Genomic DNA, 21675 nt, shown 5'->3' with positions numbered 1-21675 from the left:
TTAACGAAGACATATCAGGGCTTATATGACCGTCTGCCCCACTCTGCTCTACATTCAGTTCAAAATACATTTGTGTTTCAAAAAGAAGTAAAAATGCAAACCTTTAACTTCCAACACGAACTTCATGACAAAACTTAGCTCCTGAGATAGACAATCACAAGTGAAATAATAATCTCTAATGAACAAGACACTAGTCCTTTTACAAGAAGAACCATGATGCTCTTCGTGATATGCACTTTGAGCGAAGAGCTTCCTTCTGGAGTTCCTGCATTGTCACCTCTAAGACCATCCTGTCTCCTTGGTCCTGCAAACTTTTCCTGATGAACTTTGTTGCACCAACAATAACTAGGACTGTTGATTCATCTCACATTGCATTTCTGGGTATTTTATCACCTTGTGTCTTTCTGTGGGTAGAACAGAATAATCACCTTCAACAGGGACCTCTGCAATCCGAGCTACACTTGTGAAATTGCCTTTCATGATTATGTCTGGCCTTCTGGTGTCAGTGTTTTAATTGGTTTGGCTCAAGATCTCCCAAATTATTTTGGCATCTTCATATATGTGCAGCACCTTGTGTATTTGTATTTCCAGTTCAGTTATTGCAGCAAACCTGCAGTCCCTCCATGTGACAGCACAAAGCCTGCACTCCACAATAACGTTGATGATTGTGTACTTTCTCACTCTTCCTGTGGTGCAGTCACTTTACTGACCACTGCGATTTTTGTGTCAAAAGGAGGCAAACCGCTTTAGCAATATTTTTAATTTATTAGGCTTTGGAACATGGCTTTCACTGGCTTACTTGTTACATTTCATTTTGTGAGTTGTACCTTACTAGGGAGAACACACTCTACACCTCATGCCAAAAAGATACTCTGAAGTATTTCACGCTGCGAAGTGAGCTAAAGAACGATGATGGATTCAACCCAGATCTGTGAGTGAGGGTGAGTGTCTGAAAAGGGTCAGCACTCCGTCCATCATCTCCTTGTATTTCATGCTGCAGCCAGTGCTCCATCGACACCAGCCACCTGGATTATAGCTTTGTCATAGAAATATTGCTCACCTCCACAGCCACACACCTCCAACATATTCTCATCCCATCCATATGTAACATATATCACATCAACCTCAGACATAAGACTGGAAGAGGGCCCCTATGGTCCTCATATATTTGAACCCTCCAGTAATCCGCATCCATCAATTAAATCTGTGAAGCTTCTCAACACCATGTCCCATGGTCTGCTTCTGACGTAGACACCTCATATCCGATTTGGAGACTTTCAGGAAACTTAATTAAACAGTTAGTATGAGTACTCTTGTCTTACTTCAGACTTAGGTGTGACTTATTCAATATTTCCGGGAGCATGAATAGCTTATTTGTAGGAGGAAAACGTAGTTAGTTAGGTCTGTGAGGCAGTATGACTTCCTAATGCAAATTATTCGCTGAAGTAATTCATAAGTCGGGAGGAAGACACGACTGTTCACAGAAAAAGGTTTGTGAATCAAGCCAGGAAATGTGCACATAGTATAGGGGCATGACACAGCTAATCACAGAAATATTTTCTGAATTGGGTTCTAAAAAGTTTTGAAATACCAGACCGGACCCAAATCTTAGTTTGTGTTTATTCTGCAGACGACCCATGATTCCAAGCCTCTGGATTCACAATACATCAGACACATGAAACCTTGACGGAAACATGTAGGTCTGTCAGGATCATTAACTGGACCAATATTGCGTGTATTGCAATGATCCAATTACAAACTTGAAGGCTGTGAAGAGTTCTTCAACAAAATATAGCGCCATGAGTTCCATTCAAGCCCAGCAAAGTCGGGCAAAGTCAGACACTCTATGATTCAGTGAAGCAACCAAACACTAAAATAAACCACTACTAGGAGGCTGAAAAAGTTATTTATAGACACCACCTAGCAAGAAAAAGCAAGCATTTCCTTCCACATCCTTGTGGCAGCATGGTTTCTGCCCTCACCTTGGAATGAATCCGATCTTATAGTGTGTGATTATGCACTTAAAGAGGCGTTTGATGGCAAAACCATTCTCATCCGTTTCTTGATTTATTAGCAGCCTTAAGGAAAGAGATTCATGACGTCCGTTTATGTAAACACCACACCGTTGATCACTGCAGTGAGATGCATCTCCAAAATTTTTTTTTTTTTTTTACATAATATGTCATCATATTCAACTTGGCCATTTGATACCCCCTAGCCGTAACATCACCTGTTCTGCCCCTTACTTTTTTTTCTTCATCTTCTCTTTCCAGTCTCTCTGTTCATCCACTCTTCCGCCTTATACATAACTTTGAAGGTACTTATCAATCAAAGCTCGATAGCTAATAAGTGAGACCAACATAACCATGAAAAAAACCAATACTTCTTACAATTGACACTCTGAAACATTTCAAAAACACTTCAATGCTCAAATTTCCCCCGTTTCTACCCATTTCTCTCGATAATCAGGTTTGCAATTTAAAATTCCCTATCGGAACACAGGCCTCAGTCCTCAGAGGAATGCCGTGGCCAAGACAGCCTTCTCTCAGATCAGGAAACTCAAACACACTCTCCCCTCTCTATGTAAGCAAGACAAGTGAATAACCAGAGATATCTGACGCTTTCCTGCCTTCAACCATTGCTCACTCATTTAAGGCAAAGATTTAATATATTCTGGAAATAAATTGCATGTTTAGGGGCATGAAATTATAACACTTGATTGCTTTGTTCGGTTTTTTAAATTTCGGAGTTTTCCAAGCAGGAGTGGGCTTTGCTAGGTAAGTGTTCCACGTAGGGTCCTTCGCAATCAATGTTTTTCAGGGGGTGCTGCAGATTCTAAAAGATACGCCCCCTCAAGCAAGTGAGATGGAGGTTGGTCAAATGTGGTTAGATGGTTGCTTCCTTGACTCTTGTTATCACATGACCCAGAGCAAGAAAGGCGGCCTTTGCTGGTGTTAATGAGGATTTTGGCAAGTGAGCAAAAAAGCACTTCCTCCAATCAGTCTTGATGGTTCTGCTTCTTTCATGACTGGCCAAAAGTGTTCTCCAAGGATCTTGGGCGTTATTGTCCGTCATTCTTTTGCGCCATGAAATTGAAGTAGATTATTATATTGCTGAAGTCAGTTGACCCCCCCTGGATAAAAGGCCCTTTGTGAAACTATGCTGAGGAAGGGATGTTGGTGGAACTCTTTCTTAACTCACAGTTAATGAACTTTTTATTAGTCTGAGATCATCCCATCCCACATCTCTCTTCTAGCACAACGCATAGATGGCGTGCAGCAAACCCTTACCCCAGATCTATTTTCCCTCTGCTGATTCTAAATTTACCACAGTGTTGTGCTTGGCCGGAGCCTGGCGAGAGGTAGTGGTACTTCTGAGATTCATTAAGAAAGACAGCGAGCAGCGGCGTGGTGTGGGGACAGTGCGCTGCGAAGCTTGATATCTGTGGCCTTGTCCAGAATAGGCCATGGGAGTTTTCTTATCTCTCTTTAGCAGGAGGTGCTGTGCTTTTCCTGTGCGAAATCAGGAGCGTATGCTGCTTTCCTCTGGTTGTTTGGCTTCCTCCCCTGTACAAGACTGTTCCCAGCCCAGCGATTATCTTTGCATCTTCAAACATGGCACAATCCACTTCCTTAAGAGCTTGTTGTATTCTTAGGAGTCAGCCTGCTCTCCCCCTCACACATACACACACTCTTAAGCGCCGCTTCTTAAAAGCCACACTATTTTTAATTTGCTGGCCAACATTTATTTTTACAAATAAAGAGAGGTCCAAGAAATAAATATTCAGATCTGAGTTAGCGCGAGTTCCCATCGAGGCCCCTCCTTCTGTCCTTGGGAGCTATAGGATCTCCATTGATTGAGTCAATAATGGCTATGTGCTTGAGGCTTCCTGGGGATGTGTAGTGGCAGTATTTCTACTTTAGCGCCCTCTTCCTCTTCCCTTTTCCTGGTTTGCGCGTTCAAAATAGAACTAATGACTTCTGGTGGAGAGGGTTGTGCAACATGGTAGTTGCGTAAGTCAGGAGTATGGGAATGGAAACCCAGACCTGTGGACAGAAAGAGTGTGTTGGATTTATGGAGTAAGGCACTGTGTACTTCCACAATCATTGCATTGCGTGATGTATCTGCTTTGTTGTTGTGGTCATAGAATTGACTTAAGTTTTTATTCTTTTAGCAGTTTTATATTACCCGAAGCTAGCACAAGGCATTAGAGCGCTATACAAAAGCACCACATTTTATTACACAAAGTCAGAGTTATTTTTAGGCACGAGGAGATTAGGGATTTGCCCGGAATCCCTGTAAAAGTGACTTCACATGTGCTTTGACCCTAATAAAATCACAGGCTTGACTCCGTGTCCCACCTGTAGCCCTCCAGCAACCTTGTGTTCGCTCCCTTCAGGCAAGCGGAAAGGTAAGGAGTTGAACGCAGAGACAGGGAATGGGCCCTTGGTGCCTACAAAAGGGCCATTGGGGAGCAGCAGATGCTCTCCCTGGCTTCTCCTAACTGGACTCAGTGCTTCCCCTACTCGCCCCTTCCCCAAGGCATGTAGTTGGAGCTGGGCTATCAATAGTGTAGCATGTGCACTGGCAACGGGGCTCACGGTTGTGAGGGGCCCACATCCCCTCTGTTAGTGACTGTGTGTTTTTTACCAAACAAATTAGGGGGTGGTTGCACTGGGAATTCTGGCCTCCTTGGTGCACCACTGTCATGTAGCAAACCTTGCTGTGTTTTTTTCCAAGCACATGCATTTCGAATTGTCAGAGAGAATCTTAGCCCTGCCCCAGCCTTAAACATCTGCGAGCACTGTGCATGACGCATAGGGGCAGGTTCTTTCATCAGAGCAGAAGAGAGCGGATGCAGACTCGATGCCAGTTTCACTGCCTGTTTTAGGGGAGTGTATTTCTAGGGTAAAAACTTGAGGTGGTAGTGTTTGTATAACTTTATAACTTTAAAACCACCCACTGGAGGCACTATTATATCAAATTCAAAAACTACACGAAGCCTGAAGTTTCCGGCTTTTAATGAACATTGTGAATAAAAAAATGCAATTTTTTTTTTTTTTTGTGAGAGAAAAAGGTTTTACAACTTAATTGTACATATCACTCCTCAGTACCACAAAGCTTCCGTAAATCTGCTTGCAAACCTTTATTAAAGGGTCTAACAACAACGATTGCATTGATTCACCATGCCTGAAATTTACATTTTTAATGTGTCATGGAGATAGCACAAAAGATATGGCAAATCATGCTCTTAAATAGTCAGTAAACTCGGCTCTGAAAATGTCCTACACATTACTCCATTCACAAAAATTCTTTAAAATATTGCAGTCGTTAAGGACATTGGCAAGCGCATTATTAATTCAAAGGCCTGGTCTAGTGGTGTAAATAGCAGTTTCCTAGTGACTTGACTTTTTCTTGAAGACCTTTGACTCCTCCCATTATTTGCAGCTGTGTTCCCAAGGATGTTAAATGTCTGCAAGTGGTGCAGTTTTGTCCAATCGTAGGAGTCGTTCCTTGGCACTGAATCCTAAGGGACTGTGATTGGATGATTTGTCCTTTTTCTAGTTTTACTGTACAGGGCATTGTATTGGCTAACTGATTGTCTTTCCTTTTTTGGAAACTTCTGTGTGTCTTCACTTGGGTGATGATGGCGTTATTCCATAATTCACTGAAAATAAAATAATTACCACATTTGTGTAACATTTGCACTTTCATTGTTTCTGGTCATTAAAGCCCAGATTTATTAAACTTTCATGTAATGCAACACAGCAAGACACCTTCTGCGCTGCGTGAAAGGGAGAGGGCAGGAGTGTGTCATATTTAACATTATATGGCGCGTTTCCTTGTGCTGACACACAATGGACTGCCTTGCCCCAACGCAGGCACGCTTGCGCCGTAGTGCAAGGGTGCCTGCGCTGTAGGCAGTAATGTTTTTGTGCTGGAAGGGGCACCTTCCTGCACAAAAACAATCCTCTGAGACGTTTTTCTCTTTCTACGTGTGCTGCATAATGCAGCACACGTAGAAAAAGATAAGAAAGAGGAGAAATAAACATATTTCTCCATTTTACAACTCCCCTTGTAAAGGTGTAGCAGTTTGAAGCATTTCCAGATCTACTACTCATGGTAAATCTGGGAATCTGGCAAAATTCATGGGTGGGTGCGTGGGTACACCCATGCTCCACCCATGGAAGGCCTCCCTGGGGCAGAGTAACACAAGGCAGCTTCTTGCCGTGCTTTGTGTTACTCCAGATTTTTTAAGCACTGCAGGGCCACGCAATGTGGCCGTACATTGCTTGGTAAATCTGACTTTAGTGTTGCGTTGCCCTCGCGTTACTTCGTGGAATTTAAGGGCAATGCAACACAAGGAAAAATCTGGCCCCTGGGGTGACTGTTTTTCTATAGACAAATCTTTTATATATGACACACATCTAATTAGTAATAAAAAATATAAAGAATGCTAAACCTTCCACAATTGCCAGTAAAACTATGAATTGTCGCCAATAATTAAATGACCAAGTGTCATCAGAAGCAGTAGTTTCCATGGTCCTGTATTCCACTACGAAATATAACAGCCTTTTATATTTATTTCATTGAGAAATGTTAAAATGTACAAGTGCACCATAAGGAAAAAGCATTTGACTTATTCCACAGCTGTCTATGTCTTTATAATTCATTCCCTGCTGTCATGTTTTCGGTCTCTCTCATCCAAAATTAAAAACAGAGACTTCCTGTCATAGTTCCTTTCTTTTGTTAAGTGATTAGTAATGTGTGTATTGAGGGAGTTCCGACATGTAAGATCATTCCCCATAAGTAAGACCTCAGCTTCAAAGCAGAATGCCGCATGGCTCTTTTGCCTTCTAGTTATTTTTGAAACTTTTTATAAGATCACTAAATGATGTTATCAAACTAAAAGAGCTGCATTACCAAAATCAGAAATTTGATATTTATTGCAGGAGCAGCATTATCAAAAATCAGAAATGGTACATTTATTGCAGGAGCTGCATTATCAAAAATCTAAAATTTGATATTTGCTGCAGGAGCTGCATTGCCAAAAATCTGAAATTTGATATTTACGGCAGAAGCTACATTATCAAAATCAAAAATGTGATATTTATTGCAGGAGCTGCATTATCAAAAATCAGAAATTTGATATTTGCTGCAGGAGCTGCATTAGCAAAAAATCAGAAAATTTATATTTACTGCAGGAGCTACATTATCAAAATCAGAAATGTGATATTTATTGCAGGAGCGGCATTATCAAAAATCTGAAATTTGATATTTGCTCCTGCAGGAGCTGCATTAGCAAAAATCAAACTAAAGGAGCTGCATTACCAAAATCAGAAATTTTATATTTATTGCAGGAGCAGCATTATCAAAGATCAGAAATGTGATATCTGCTGCAGGAGCTGCCTTACCAAAAATCTGAAATGTGATATTTACTGCAAGAGCTGCATTACCAAAAATCAGAAAATGTATATTTACAACAAGAGCTGCACTACCAAAAATCAGAAATTTGATATAGAGGGTCCAGGCTGTCCTTGAATGTGTCAGCCCCATCCTCAACTACCTTCCAGACATTCATAAGTAGAGCGGAGCCAATTGGTTGATGTTTATTTCCACCATGCCACCCATATCAGAATGCAAGGTAATAATATTATTTTGCTAAACCTTGAAGGATACTTGATGTCAACAACAGAAACATTAATTATTTGAAAAATGGGAAAAGGTTTGAATATGTGGCTCTCTAGCTAGGTGACAGTCACATAGAACTGGTACCAGCCGACAGACGTGCGGCTGTCCTGCACCGCTGACTAGGATGCGACCGCCACCCTGGCGGTTGCATTCCGCATATTTGACATTGCGGCGGGTACTGCTGTAAGCAGTACCCGCCGCAATGCCAAATGAACATGTTGTGCATTCCCATGCACAACGTGGCAGGCACTGTGCGGTGCCTGCCACCTTGTGCATGGAACTGCAGGGGGGTACCCCCCAAGTGCACCCCCCCGGGGGCCTGCACCGGGCCCCCAAAGCACATCTCCGTCAGCCTTTCCATGGCGGCATCGCCGCCAGGGAAAGGCCTTTGTAATCATGCATCATAATATGGATGGTGGTGCCTTCTAGGCACCGCCACCATATTGTGCCCCAGCTCCGCCCGGTCAGCAATTGGAACGATTGCCGACTGGCAGAAAAGCGGCGCACACACTTTGCGTCTGCCGCGATACCCCCCGCCATAATAATATGGCGGGGGTAAATCAGGTTGGGATGGCGGGCGGATCGCCACCGCCAGGCCGGCGGTGGCGATCGGCCCGCCATCCTAATGACCCCATTAGTTTTCAACTATATGGCTCTCTATGTCTATTTCTAGCATCAGGCTTTTCAAACTTCAATATTTCGAATTTTCAACTTGGATTTGTTCTGCATTCTGTCCATCAATAGTTCTTTTTGCATTTGTCACCCTGAGTGGGTCAGGTATGCTCAGACGTGAGTCCGTGCTCTCCATTCCACTGGAATCAAGCTATCCTGGCTGAAGAGGGGTGAAACCCCGAAACCGGTCCTAGGATGCTTGTTTCCAGTCCAGGGAGGACCTGGCCTGGCAGTTCGGGCTGAACTGTTCCCATTGGGCACAGGGTCAAGAATGATTTGCATATGGCTGGGTCGAAACTGGAATGGCATGGTGAGCAAAACAACGATGGATTTAGGCCCCGATCTCTATACTGGGGTGAATATATGACATTGTTTTGCATTCTGTTCATCAATAGTTCTTTTTGCATAAGTAGTAAAGCAGCAAAAATGCCAAACAATGACATCAAGTGACCACCTCACTGCAGGTGAATACAGATATTGTCTGCAGTCAAGAACTTTTCACCTGCAAATCATTGTTTTTAGGTAGGTGCATTGGTCTAATTTCTTTCACAGAACCAAAAAAAGACCCCAACACCCAGGATGCATTTGGTTATCACACAATAGGTGAGGACTGGAAACAGCGTCCGTTATGACCTGGAGGGAGGTAGTCACCTTAAAGAGTGTGGGGGAGATCTGCAGAGCCTGGAACTGCAGGATCAATATATCCCCCATCCATGTATCTTTAAATATCCTGTTCATGCTGCTCACTCAAGAGAAACTGATAACCATGCAAATTAATGCTACTGTATCTAATGTCTCAAATATAGCTAAATGGAATGTCTTCAATTGCAGCACCAATGAAATTGTGGGACATTAGGCCAAATCCACCTAAAAAGGTGCTGGTATTAAACATTCCCATAGAATGGGGACAGAGAGGAAACAAAATTCAGCCCTGCAAAGTGGGAAATCAGATCACATTGAGAAAAGACTCTGCAGGCATCCTTCCATTTGAGAAATAAAAACAATGTGTACATAAGAAAATTATAATAAACTGCATAATACTTTACCAAAATGCACTTTGTGAAATGCTTTTGTGAGCTTTTTGCATTTCATCCTTAAGAGGACGACAATTGGTGAAAATCTATTTTATTTTACTTCCAGGTGTGACTTCAACTCAAGTTTTGAAAAAAGTGCATTCTTGCTGAAATCTGGCAGCAGCAAAGGCAATCCGATTAGTATCAGCGAGAGAATGCAGATCATCGAAGGCAAGATCAAGGTACCTCTACAACTGAAAGATAAAACAGGCACCTTTTTAGCATGGAGGTTACACTTTCGTTTCCATAAAAGACATCATATATTTTTGGGGCTATTGCTAGAGCAGAAAATATATTTTTTCTATGTTGAAATCATCATAAAAATGTAGAACTCGACAGAATTCAATAAGGGCAAAAAAAGTCAAATGTCCTTGGAGTCTCTGGAGAGAGCAAGTTGCAGTAATAGCAGTGTTTGTGGACACCCTCCCTAAAGAAAACAAGGACTGGGAAAGCCAGTAGGTCTGGGTTTAATATGCTAACACATGCAACATTGACACTTTAGAGCAAAACAAATTGGGGGGAGCCAGGAGGAGCGGAGAAGGAGCTCTATAGTAGTTAAGTAGTCCCTCATGCAGCTTAATGCAAACACTGAAGGGGAGGCAGAGGGATACACCCAAACCACCAATAGAATTAGGTGAGAGATGATAATTGCACTGGATTGAGCCAGGTCATGGCTGACAAAGTTTCAAATACATTTCTGAAAGATGCTGGTCGAAGAAAGCCAATGATTAATAGGGTGAATCGAAATCCGTCTTTATATACACTGTAACCTATAGATCTCATTAGACAGCAGCACTGTCAAAACCCAGACCTAAACTGAAAAAAGAATGAGTAAGGACGAAAGTGATTATTTTCGAGAGAATCTGTGCTTCTTGTGTTTTTGCAACGCAACTACGCTCCCAACAGGTGCCCTAACAAGAGTGAATTTCTAATTACATTGTTTCACCCAAGTACTTATACTTTAGCTACCCCTCTGTCAGTATAAATACTATGTAGGAACATCAAGGCCCTCTTCTATCCCAGGAGAACTTTAAGAGCTGGATGTACGACCATTACATTTTGCGAGTCGCAAATTGCGGCATTTTGCGACTAGCAAAATGGAATGTACACCAGTGTCTCACTCACTGTTTGCGATTCCCAATGGGGTCGCAAAGACCTGCCTCATTAATATTCATGAGGCAGGTCACAATTTGTGACCCCATTAGGAATGGCCATCACTCACAGGGATGGTGGCATGCTGGGGTCAGCAGAACACCATGTCTGTGACTGCTTTTTAAATAAAGCAGTTTTTTTTAAAAAAATGCAGCCCGTTTTCCTTAAATGAAAACGGGCTGCATTTAAAAAAGAAAAATGAAACGTTTCTTGAAGTAGGTGGTAAACTGCAACTGTTTTGCGACCACAATTGCGGTTGAAAAACAATCGTACATAGAAGTGTGACTCTATAGCCCCTTCCTAATAGCGAGTCGACAAGCCAATTTTGCGAGTCGGTTATAGGTTACCGACTCGCAAAATAGGGTTTGTATATTGTACAGACCTATTTAGCGGTCCCATACGGCCGATTTCCCATTTGCGACTGCTAAAAAAGGTCGTACATCTGGCCCTACATCTTTTATCTGTATGAAGGATAGAAGTAGACCTAGAAATTTGTAACCCAAGTTGGTCGATACTCTTGCAAATGAAAATCAGCAGTTTTAGATGATGTGCTTTGCCCAGACTTACAGGATTTTAAGCCAATGCCTGGACTCATACTTAGTTTCTCAGTTCCAAGGTCTGCAGCTCTGCTGTTAATGTATTGATCATTGTTAGTTGATCTGTGGGTATGAGAGCAAATTATCAGGGTGGTGATACCAGAGAGTACCTACTATGTCAGGGAAGTGACTTCTGATCTTTCCAGATATGAGTCCACAAAGGCAACAGAGGATAAAGGTCTGACGAGTGGGTTATGTCTGAGTTAGCAATAGTAGGTAAATATTTTCAGGTCCTTTATTCAAACAGCAAGTCAGCTGTAAAGAGAAACTAAATGCTGCTGTGTCCTTCCTGAAAAAGGTGAAGATGGAAAGAAAGGAACGGTGTGCAAGCCAGGCTCATTTAAATATTAATTACATTTGAAATGCTCAAAAGAGGGAAGATTTGAAGCAAATATTACATATGATCAGTTGTTGCAACCAATGGTTATCACCTAAGTGTTGGCTTCCTATGACCCAGTAACCTTAAATTCTAGATTAATCTAGCATAACATTTGTTACTAGTTACAGATGTTTTATGAAGTCACAAGCGAAGCCAATGTATACTAAATTTCAATAACTGTGATGAAAAACACAATTTACACAGCACCCCTTCATCTTCGTGTAGGGGTGATCAAAAGAGGCAGGGGCTTTATTCCTTTGGTTTACGATTATATGAGTATCCCTAAAAACAAAATTGATTGAACTTTGGTTTAAAAGAGACATACTTTGCATGCGTGTTACATACAAAAGATGGTGGCCAACTGAACGCTTATTTAAACAGGGTCATCAGTGAATGATGTCACTCTACATCTCAAAATCCTACCTGAGATCATTAAATAAACCTACCTTCTAGAATGCTTAATGTTGGTGATTGTTAAAGACACAGGACTGGGTAAAGAAAACAGTCTTTTTTTCTCTTCACTAGACAGCCCCTTTATGAGGGACAGTAGTATTACTAATATAATTTTGCCCCAATGATGCAAATCCAATTGTCTGCTTAAAAATGTGGCAATTGTAATTTTAGTCATATTTTCAATTTTTCCTTTAATTGAACCATTTACTTGCTTGTTGGTTGCAGAATTCGACATTTGGTGCACAATTGACTTACCATTATAGCCATTTAACAGAAGTATTAAGTGGGATGGCAGTCTTTTCTGAAAAGATAGCCAAATAAAATGTGCTGTGTCCTGAATAACAAGAAACATACAGTTCTATCTGAGGCTGGGACCATCAAGGCAACCTCTGAAATCAAGGACCCCTAGCACACAGGGTGGGAACGTTTAGAGACAAAATTACATCCTATGCTTATCAATTGGAGGTTGGAAATTGTTGAACCCATGGTGATTCAAAAAACCTAAATTGCAACCCATTTTGAGTAGTTAATGAATAGGAGCATGGTCTGCCTACAAGGGATTCTATGAATGACTGCTTAATGAAAACTCCAATCATTGCACAGTAGTTAATGATCACTTGCCCACACCTGATGGTAGCCAGTGGTAAAGATGAAGTGGGCATTCCTAGAATGCCAGCACTGGCAAAAACAATCAAATCAGCCTCTCTCTGTGGGTCTGGGGCTAGAATAGGGCCCTTGCCGCTCTCATGGTTGAGTCTTAGCAGCCAGTCCCACTCTAAAAACAGCTCGGGGGCCTTCAGGCCACCAGGGAGATGGCAGAGCGGCAGAATGGCCAATTCAACCCTTATTGTAGGTGACTTTTCTGTTGGTGTGGCCTGCAGTTAGCGCCTGCCTTGGGCATGGAGATCTGGATAGCCGTTCCTACCACAAATTGGCATGACACCTCAATTGCCAAAATGATAAGCGGCCTATTAAAAGGGCAGGGTGATACTGGCAGCCAGCGCGTGCTACAAAAAACAAGCGCAAGGGCCATCTAGTCCATTCAAACCCAGCTACTACACAAAGTACATTCTCTGTGGCCTTCATGTAATCATCATTCTATGGGTGTGACGTGTTCTGAGTGAAAGGCCTGAGAAACAAACGAGGAGAAACAATATGGCACTGACTTACGAAATGTCCATGTATTTATGTGAGAAACCTTCCAATGCTGCCCTCGATGTTGCTATAATTGTACTCAGGCAGCGTGACCTTCAGTGAACTGTCAGTGGTTAAGCGCCCTTGACTTTGTGTAGTCCCAGTGCACAGGAAGCCTGGGCTATTATTACCTACTCAATGGGGCCTTGCAAGCCCACGGTGTCTGAGCAACATTTCCTTGCTAAATTCTCTGAAGGCGCATCACAGGGCCCGAGCAATATTGTGTAACTCCACCTTGATTCTTGGTAACAGAATGTGGACTTCCGGTTTTTATGGTTCCGTTCCCACATTCTGACGCCTTTTATGTACCGTTTTTTGAGTTAAACAAAAAATAGTATTTTTTGTGTGTGCCGCAGAGCACTTCTCATGATCTAACATGACTTTGAAGATGGGAAATATTATGACCAACACCACCCACTTTCAAGCAGTGGCAACAGGAAGGGGGTTTCCTCTAGGCATGCCACGCACGTCACATGATTATTTGTATTACTCTTGCAGAGTACAATTGACTTCATTCCCCAAAGTGAACTTATTTATTCTAGATGAATGTGCAGGAAATTAATAGGATTTTTGGTGAAGATGGGGCATTAATGGCACTACTTTTGTGAGAAGACCCCTCTCGCTCAATGGAATCTTTATTAAAAAGACTGTCCTGAATGCAGGACGCAGACGTGAGACCAGTGATGGATATGGTGAAAAAAGAGTGCATCTTGCCAAGTTTTTGGTTTTATAGCGCACAACTATAGCAAGGCAGCATTAGTGATGTGTGCATGGATCACAGAAGCAGATATTAATAGAGAGCCACAGTGAGATAGTCAACGTCATAAATAATTCACCAGCATCAGAAACTCTAACATTCATTTAAGAAGAGGCTGAAAGGATGAGTCTGAAAGAGTTGTCTGAGTGAGAGATGAGTGGGTTGAGCTCTTAGGTGGACTGGTAGTGAGTGCCATGGATGTCCTGCTGCTAGAGCTGCAAGACACTAATGGTCCAAGTCACTACAATTTATGATTGAGTAGGGAAAGGTTATTTGAGCCCTGTGCCACACTGTTGGCCTATCCAGTGCTCTTAGTCTTTATTTGCTGCACTTTCCCACGGGCCATCCCCGGTTATGATCCGTACGTTTCACACAAGTTGAGTAAGTTGAGCGGGATAATCTAAATGTAGGATGCACACTGTGATTGACAGCATATAGTAAGAATCCAAGATAATATGAGTGCAATGCCTGTAATGCTGACCAAAGGGTAAGACATACAACCAGCAAAACAATCAACAACTCAAAGCATTCATAACAGAAAAAAAGATGCAGATTGTCATCGAGGGGCATATTTACAAGTACCTATTGCCGCCGAAGCGTCACTTTTCTTGACAATCCAGAGGTGTAGCGCCATTTTTAATATTTACAAGGTGGCGCTAAATCACTTAGCGTGACTTATCGCCACCTTATAAATATGCCACTTTCCACTGCAGTCCTCAGCGGCTAAGGGGCGTGCAATGGGTGTTGCTGTGGGCATTCCACCACAACATCCATTGCTTTTTGACACTGCCCCAGATTTACAAGGAGGTGTAAAGCACCAAAAACTAACGCCATGCAATTCCAGGCGTTTCAATGGCACACCAGGAGAAATGCTTTAATTGCTCATTATTATTGCTTTTTCTATATAGAAAGAGCACAAATCCATTAATGATTATGTGCAGGAAGGTCTCCCTTACTACATATAAACAATCATTAAATAATGATGATTTGCTACTTCTATGTGTGCTGCAGAATGCACATAGAAGTAACAAATAGCCATTATGGATTGTTTATGTTCAGAAGGGACACCTTCCTGCATGTAAACAATCGTTCCCTGCAATCATTCACTGTGGTGCGAGGGTGTCTGAATTGCTGCTAGGCAGTTAATTTTAGCACCATTGCTAGGTAAAACACAGGGGTGTGCCGTATTGTAGTAAATACGGCGCATCCCTGCGTTTTTTAGATTAGGAACTCTCAAGGCACGAAAGGATGAGGGAAGGTTTGCATCCTGGCCTCAGGGAGTAATATACCAGTTTTGCAGGTTTGCTAGTATTAGATTCCCTGGGCACCAACCCGGTGCTAAATCAATGTGAGTTACCTTCCAGTGATAGAGAAGGGAGAATCTCCGCAGAGGACTTGATAGAACAAAGCCTCTTTAGCATTTAATTACTGGATGTTTTCGATGCAGGTCTGAGGTCCTTGAAATCAATTGGTTTCAAAGTATGAACAAAAATATACACACTTTCCTCCATTTTTTAAGAGGTCTTTTCAAAATATTTGTGTGAGGAATCAGCTACTTGGTTAAATGCTAACTTCATGATTTCTTTCCCAGACTGCTAGTACCCTGGTTGTGGCTGAATCAAAATCCTCTGGGGTCTACAGCTGCGTGGCAACCAACAAAGTGGGAAAGGACCGCCGGAGTATTAACTTTTATGTGACAGGTAAGGGGCAAGTCTTCATTAGACACATCTATCAGAGACACTTGTTAGTATTATGGACAGATTTGAATATTTTGACTTGTTCTAAAAGTTGCAACTCACAAGTGACTTACTAAGGTTCCCATTTGTGCCTGTCGGATCCTTCACTCGGAATGCTACTTTCAGTGGTTATTTCTATGTCCCTGACCATAAGTGGGCCGAATGTGCCTCACCTGGTAGAATGCGTACACCATAGGGTTTTCCTCAAGAAAAGGAAGTATTGCATGCTCATTTTAGTGCTTTCTGTCCCACATTCTGCATGTGTTTGAAAGTACTGCATGTTTTGATCCAGTAAATTTCAGTAGGCGTCACATGCAAAATTATCCAGGGGGAACATTTGGTGATGTGATAATAACTGTAAATCTGGTAAAGAATTAAAATTTAAAGGCATTTGAGATCAAGGGCTAAATATTATGGGAGAACAGTGTGCATTCACCCTACCCATAACCTGTCGTGTCCCAGATAGTGCTAGGTTGTGAGCAGACCATGTGTGCATCTCTATCTAAGCAATATTCTGTCACAAACTTGAAAGTAGGGTAGCTCTTATCAGCTAGTTGTATTTATGGGATTCCCGAGACAGGGGTGTCGAATTATTGTTTCCTATACTGGATCCATACTGCATTTTCCAGTAAATCGTCATCATACTTATTTCTGGTGTGACTTTTTCATTGATTTTCATCATCACTACGTTGGTTGTGACCAATCTATATCTGTACATTATAACTACTGTTCATAGTAGTTGACCTCCTAAAGTAAATAAAGATTACAGCTTTGGTACACATGGCCAAACATTTCTTCAGACACCTGAACAAACCAGGTCCTCCCTCCCTTCCTTTTTGCAGTCTCACAGACAGCAGTGCAGACAATACTACAAAGAGTGGACTTTGTGTCAGCCCTTGCTCATGACTGGATGATTTTACTTTTATTTCTGATGTTCCTGCTCTTTATTGGATCGCTTCCCTCCCTCTTCTTGTGTTTGTCTCACCTTTGGGGGATTTCTTCTTAAATATGGCTTTTAATTGAACGAGTTGTATCCCTCTAATGCTGCAGTCATAGAACTATTTTTCTTTTTTTATTAGTCTTTTACTTTTCATTTAGCGGTCAATGTGTGTGTCACTCGTCGTTAGAGTGTTCAACAAGAATCCCTGAAGTGCACTCACTCTCTCTACGCTTCCTCCTCTAGCTCCCCTCCTTCATCTCTCTTTCTCTCCACTACCCAGGCTTTCTCTCCACTTCCCACCCATCTCCAACTGCCCCTCACCTACTCCATGCTGGCCACCTCTATTGGCATTGGCAATTCTGGATGCTTTTAAAATGCGCTGGCAAAGACAGTAGCAGAAACCATGACACAAAGTGGCTCTATACAATGTGACAGCCATCTTGAAAGTATAAAAAATTATGATTTTATACTTTCAAGATGGTCACGATGTTGCACGATACTACATGACATAATAAGGCAGCGATCTTAAAGTTTAGTATAATGTAGTATACTTTAAAGATGGCCGATGCATAGCTTCACATCACTTTACGCAACGCAACATAGCGGCCATCTTGAAAGTATAAAAAAATACAATTTTATATACTTTAAAGATAGCTTTACTTTAATGATGGCTGTGGCACTGCATCACACTACATTGCATCATGCAACGTGGTGGCAATCTTGAAAGAATGACAAATAGGCTGTCAACATGGCTGTTCAACACTACTGGCTTTGTCAATGCTGGTGAATTTTAAAAGCATCCGCCTTTGGCAGAGCCCACAGAGGTGACCACAAAGCATTGGCAAAGCAAGACTGATTGACTTTGTCAGTGCTTATTTTATTTTCCACTCTTTTCCAGCAGTTCCCGCTCACTCTCCTTTTATTTTATTTACCTCGTTTTCTCATCACTTATTTTCTTCCTCTTTTTTCCACTTAACTTCCACTTCTCCTCATTGGGTCCTACGCCCTTTACTCTTTTTTCACATCTCCTCTTTCTTCTCTCCTTCCTCACTTCTCCTGCTTCCTCTCCCCTCATCTCTTCACCTTATCAGTTTCTGCAATGCTTTCTTTTTTCTTTTAACTTCCTCTTCTCCTCGTTAGTTCATACTTTCCCTCATCTTTTCCATTGTGGGTCTCCCATTCTGTTTCTGCCAACCCTTCTTTTCTTGTCTTACCTCACTTTTTGATCAGTTCCCTCTCGTTCTAATTTTTTCTCTATCCATAATCTGTGTTCCTCTTGTTTTTCTCTTCCCTGTCTCTTCATCAGTTTTTGCTCTCCTACATTTTTTCCTTTTTCCGTCTTTCTTGCCTCATAATTTTCTACTCACACTGCTTTTCTTTACTTGCTCGTAATCAATAATGTGTTCACCTTCCTTTTCGTCACTTCCCTGACGCTCTTTTTTTCAGTTCATGCTCTTACGTTTCTCATGTTCGCCTCCTCTTTGTTAGTGCTACTTACACCCATCTTCTTTTCTTTTCTGCCTCTTCAATACTTATCTTCCTTTTCCTTTCCTCACGTCAGTTCATGCTATTCCTCCTTTGCATCTCTACTTTCCTTATCAGTTTCTGCTCTTCCTTAATTTCTTCTCTTCCCTACTAACAGGGGCGGCTTCTCCACTAAGGCAGAGGAGCAGTTCAAAAAGGAAAAATAGAATGATAATCATGCAGTTATTATCATTTTACTTTTCCATCCTGGCGCAGCTGGGGTGGGGCTGAGCTGTCACAGGAGGAGTGCTGGGCATTCTCTTAAGTGTGCATGACAGGTGGCCGGCCCGTCTTGAGCCAGAAAAACAGTCATGAGCACATTGCATATTCTCCACCAGCTGTAATACCCAGCCTGTGTGGAGAACTTGCACAGCCTCCCAGTCCTTCTCTGAGCGCCGAACCACAGCGCTCAGACCAATCACAACGCTGCTGTCATGGTAACAGCAGCTTCATGATTGGCCAGGGGAGACTGGGAGCTTCCTGTGTTGAGAACCAAGAGTAGGCGGCCGCCCTGAAGGTAAGTAGATTTTCTTTTTTCACCCCCGGCTCCGCCACCACCATAAAGCCGCAGCCACCAGTGCCTACTCATCATGAGCTCTGCTCATGCAGATTTTTCTTCTGTGAAGTAATCTGGTTTATTACCAGCAAAAACAAGTTGGTCCTCCTTTTCCTTGTCAGAGGGCACCTTGCTGTGATATGTGTGGTCTTTAGTAACCATGGCTACGAAAGGAGGCGATATTTTAAATAAGAAGCTTGCAGACCAGTGAATTCATCATCCTTGGCCTAAGTGCAGAATCACTTGGAGCTATCAACTTAAACAAACAATGTTTTAAAGCAGGCGTGCACCACTTACCCGATAAAAGAAAGCATTTGAACATGACAGGGGAAATTTGTCACTCCGGGTCATAATGTGAATGACCTCTGCACACGTTAATTTCTTGGCAGGTTTGTTTGGGGGACACCCTCAATCATCTACTGCAACATGGCCATCTGCAGGAAACAGTGTCACGATGTCAGACTTGCTTCGGTGACCATTGGCCTGTCTGCGTATGGGCGTGATTGTATTATTTCAGAAGGATAGTCCATCCCTAATGTCATCCAAACAGAAGCAGCTAACTGGCTTGAAATATGCTCAAACCTGCTGTGCCAATGACGTTTGGAGCCTAGATCCGGCACTTGTAAAAGTGTGAATGATATTTCAACGCCAGCTTTCCAGGGTTCCGAGACTCTTGATGATGACAAAGTATTTTGCAAAGATCTCACACACTTACTTGTAGGTGTGTTATTTTATGTTATAGTATGTCCTATGAAACTTGATAAGCTAAATGTTCATGAAGTAATGGTGTATTGGTGCTAGGCGCACCAACGGAAATTATAGATGCATATTGAAACGCTAAATTGAAAGCACGATTTAAGGACTTTCTGAATGCCATGTGATGGCCAGCAAATTGGTTTGGCGTAGGAAGAGTTAAGCAGAGCTTAACACCATGATAAGAAAGCGTCCGACACTTGCACTGGCCTTCCTGATTCTTCATTTCTCAGGTGCCCCTCTCTGCATCGCTGACATAAGATGCTGAAAATGTGCATTAGGTGCAAAATGTTAAGCATATTGGATCATGAATTGGACTTTCATGACAATAGAGGTCACATGCAATGCATTAGAAGTAGCTGTACCAAAAGAGTAACAAGAATGAGTCAGCAGACTTGGAACAGCTGCCGATGGTACCATCTACAGCGTAGACAATGTGTGCTGGAAAGACCCAGATACACACCATTTGGTGACCTGGTCGCTAGAGGTGAAGCTTGTGTCTCTGGACAAATGTTGCTGTGCATTACATGAATGAGATCTTGATCCAGTTCTACCCCTTGATCTAAACTGCTCTAAGAACATTGAACAGTAGACGGGGCCAGAAGTGTTTAACTCAAAGATACCATGAAGGAGAATCACTATTATTTTAATTTTACTAGGCTTATGTTTTAGGTCATCAACTGCTGTCCAGTGGTCAATCTATACCATATGGATCTCAGGCTTGTCCTTCATCATCCTCTTTGCACCAAGCAACCTCAGTTTGAGTGTAATATGCTATTTATTACCATTGTTGAGGGTGTGGTGGAGCCATGACTCATGAGAGGTGAGGTCTTGAGTGACAAATGATTGTCCTCCCATCCTTCCTCCCGCCCTCTCTCACCTTACATTTTTTAATGAAACACATATTCAGTTACATGAGCAGTGTGCCTTAGAAACACCCAGGCCCTGATTACGAGCTAGGTGTTATTTATCACTCCTGATTAATAATTATACCATGATGTACGTTATTTATCGGGTGCGATAAATAACACCTATTACAAGTAATTGGGGAATAACAATCAGATGTTGGTGTTTAACACACCAAAAGCTGCATGATACAGTAAATACCATACACATTTCCCATGTCAAATTTCGGAAGGTTTAGCCTGCCATAATTTAACGAAGCTTGAGTGATTTTTTATAATAAGCCACTCATAACCAGGCCCACAGACTCAAATAATATCATTTTTGTAACAGTCCTCTCCTCAACCAAGAGAATGTAATTTACTACCCAGGCTATGGTCAAGGAGATGTTTTTTTGGGGGGGGGGACAATTTAATTTTCTTATTAAGTTAACATACACTATTTAGCATAGTATGAAGATCAGGTTCACAGTGTATGGTAGATGTACATCTGTAATGCTACACAGAACTTTGAGAATTAGAGTAACATATTTTTCATCCACTAATTTCCTTGCATTGATACTTCCTGCTGCTCGCCCAGACATCATCCTCCGCCGTCATTCATCCACCCTCACAGATGCATTCATCCATTCACCCAAACTCATTAATCTGTCCATCCACCTGTGCAACCACACTCATCCATCCCTGTTTACACTTTCACATATGTCTCTATTGATCATTCACCTACACACTCATGCACCGCTTATCCAGATCAATGACATAATATCAATTGAAACTATAGCGATTTACAAAAATATTGAAAAAAGCATCCATAAAATTATCAGTTTCCTATACTTAACTAATAAAAACACAAATATTGATAACCAAGACATCACACTTAAAAAATATCTAGTTTTACTTATATCGATAACAAAAATATCGGCAACAAAAATATTGTTACATTTAAATAAACATATATATATATTTCTCAAAAATATTGCAACACACTATATAGACTACAATAACATCACCAACAACAAATACATTTCATTACGAAATATGAAAGTAACAGCATTTTACATTATTCAAAAAATGCACTTAAACAATATACATAAATATTCTAACAATCTCATAAAAATTTAATTTCACTAAAATAAACTTGACCTACCCAAAAATATAAATTTCAACAGATAAAATATATATAAGTCCTAACATATAAATATTAAACAAAAATAATTTCAATATATGCAAAAATGATAAAATAAACACTAATTAGCACTCACCATAAAAGGCAATACCTGGAAAACAAATTCAAGC

At 41.6% G+C, this 21675-nt stretch overlaps 1 protein-coding gene across 2 annotated transcripts in view; it reads left to right on the top strand.

Moving 5' to 3' along the window:
- The window catches only part of FLT1 (fms related receptor tyrosine kinase 1), a 389921-nt gene that overhangs the window by 166322 nt on the left and 201924 nt on the right, over positions 1-21675 (top strand). For both annotated transcript variants that reach the window (XM_085621641.1, XM_085621640.1), the window contains exons 11-12: positions 9505-9619; positions 15560-15668. In XM_085621641.1, the coding sequence (XP_085477767.1) occupies positions 9505-9619; positions 15560-15668 (224 nt within the window). The remainder of the gene's footprint in view (positions 1-9504; positions 9620-15559; positions 15669-21675) is intronic.

The sequence above is a fragment of the Triturus cristatus genome, chromosome 8 (genome assembly GCF_964204655.1).
Source record: "Triturus cristatus chromosome 8, aTriCri1.1, whole genome shotgun sequence".
Classification (NCBI taxonomy): Eukaryota; Metazoa; Chordata; class Amphibia; order Caudata; family Salamandridae; genus Triturus; species Triturus cristatus.
This window is presented reverse-complemented; position numbering and strand designations above follow the sequence as displayed.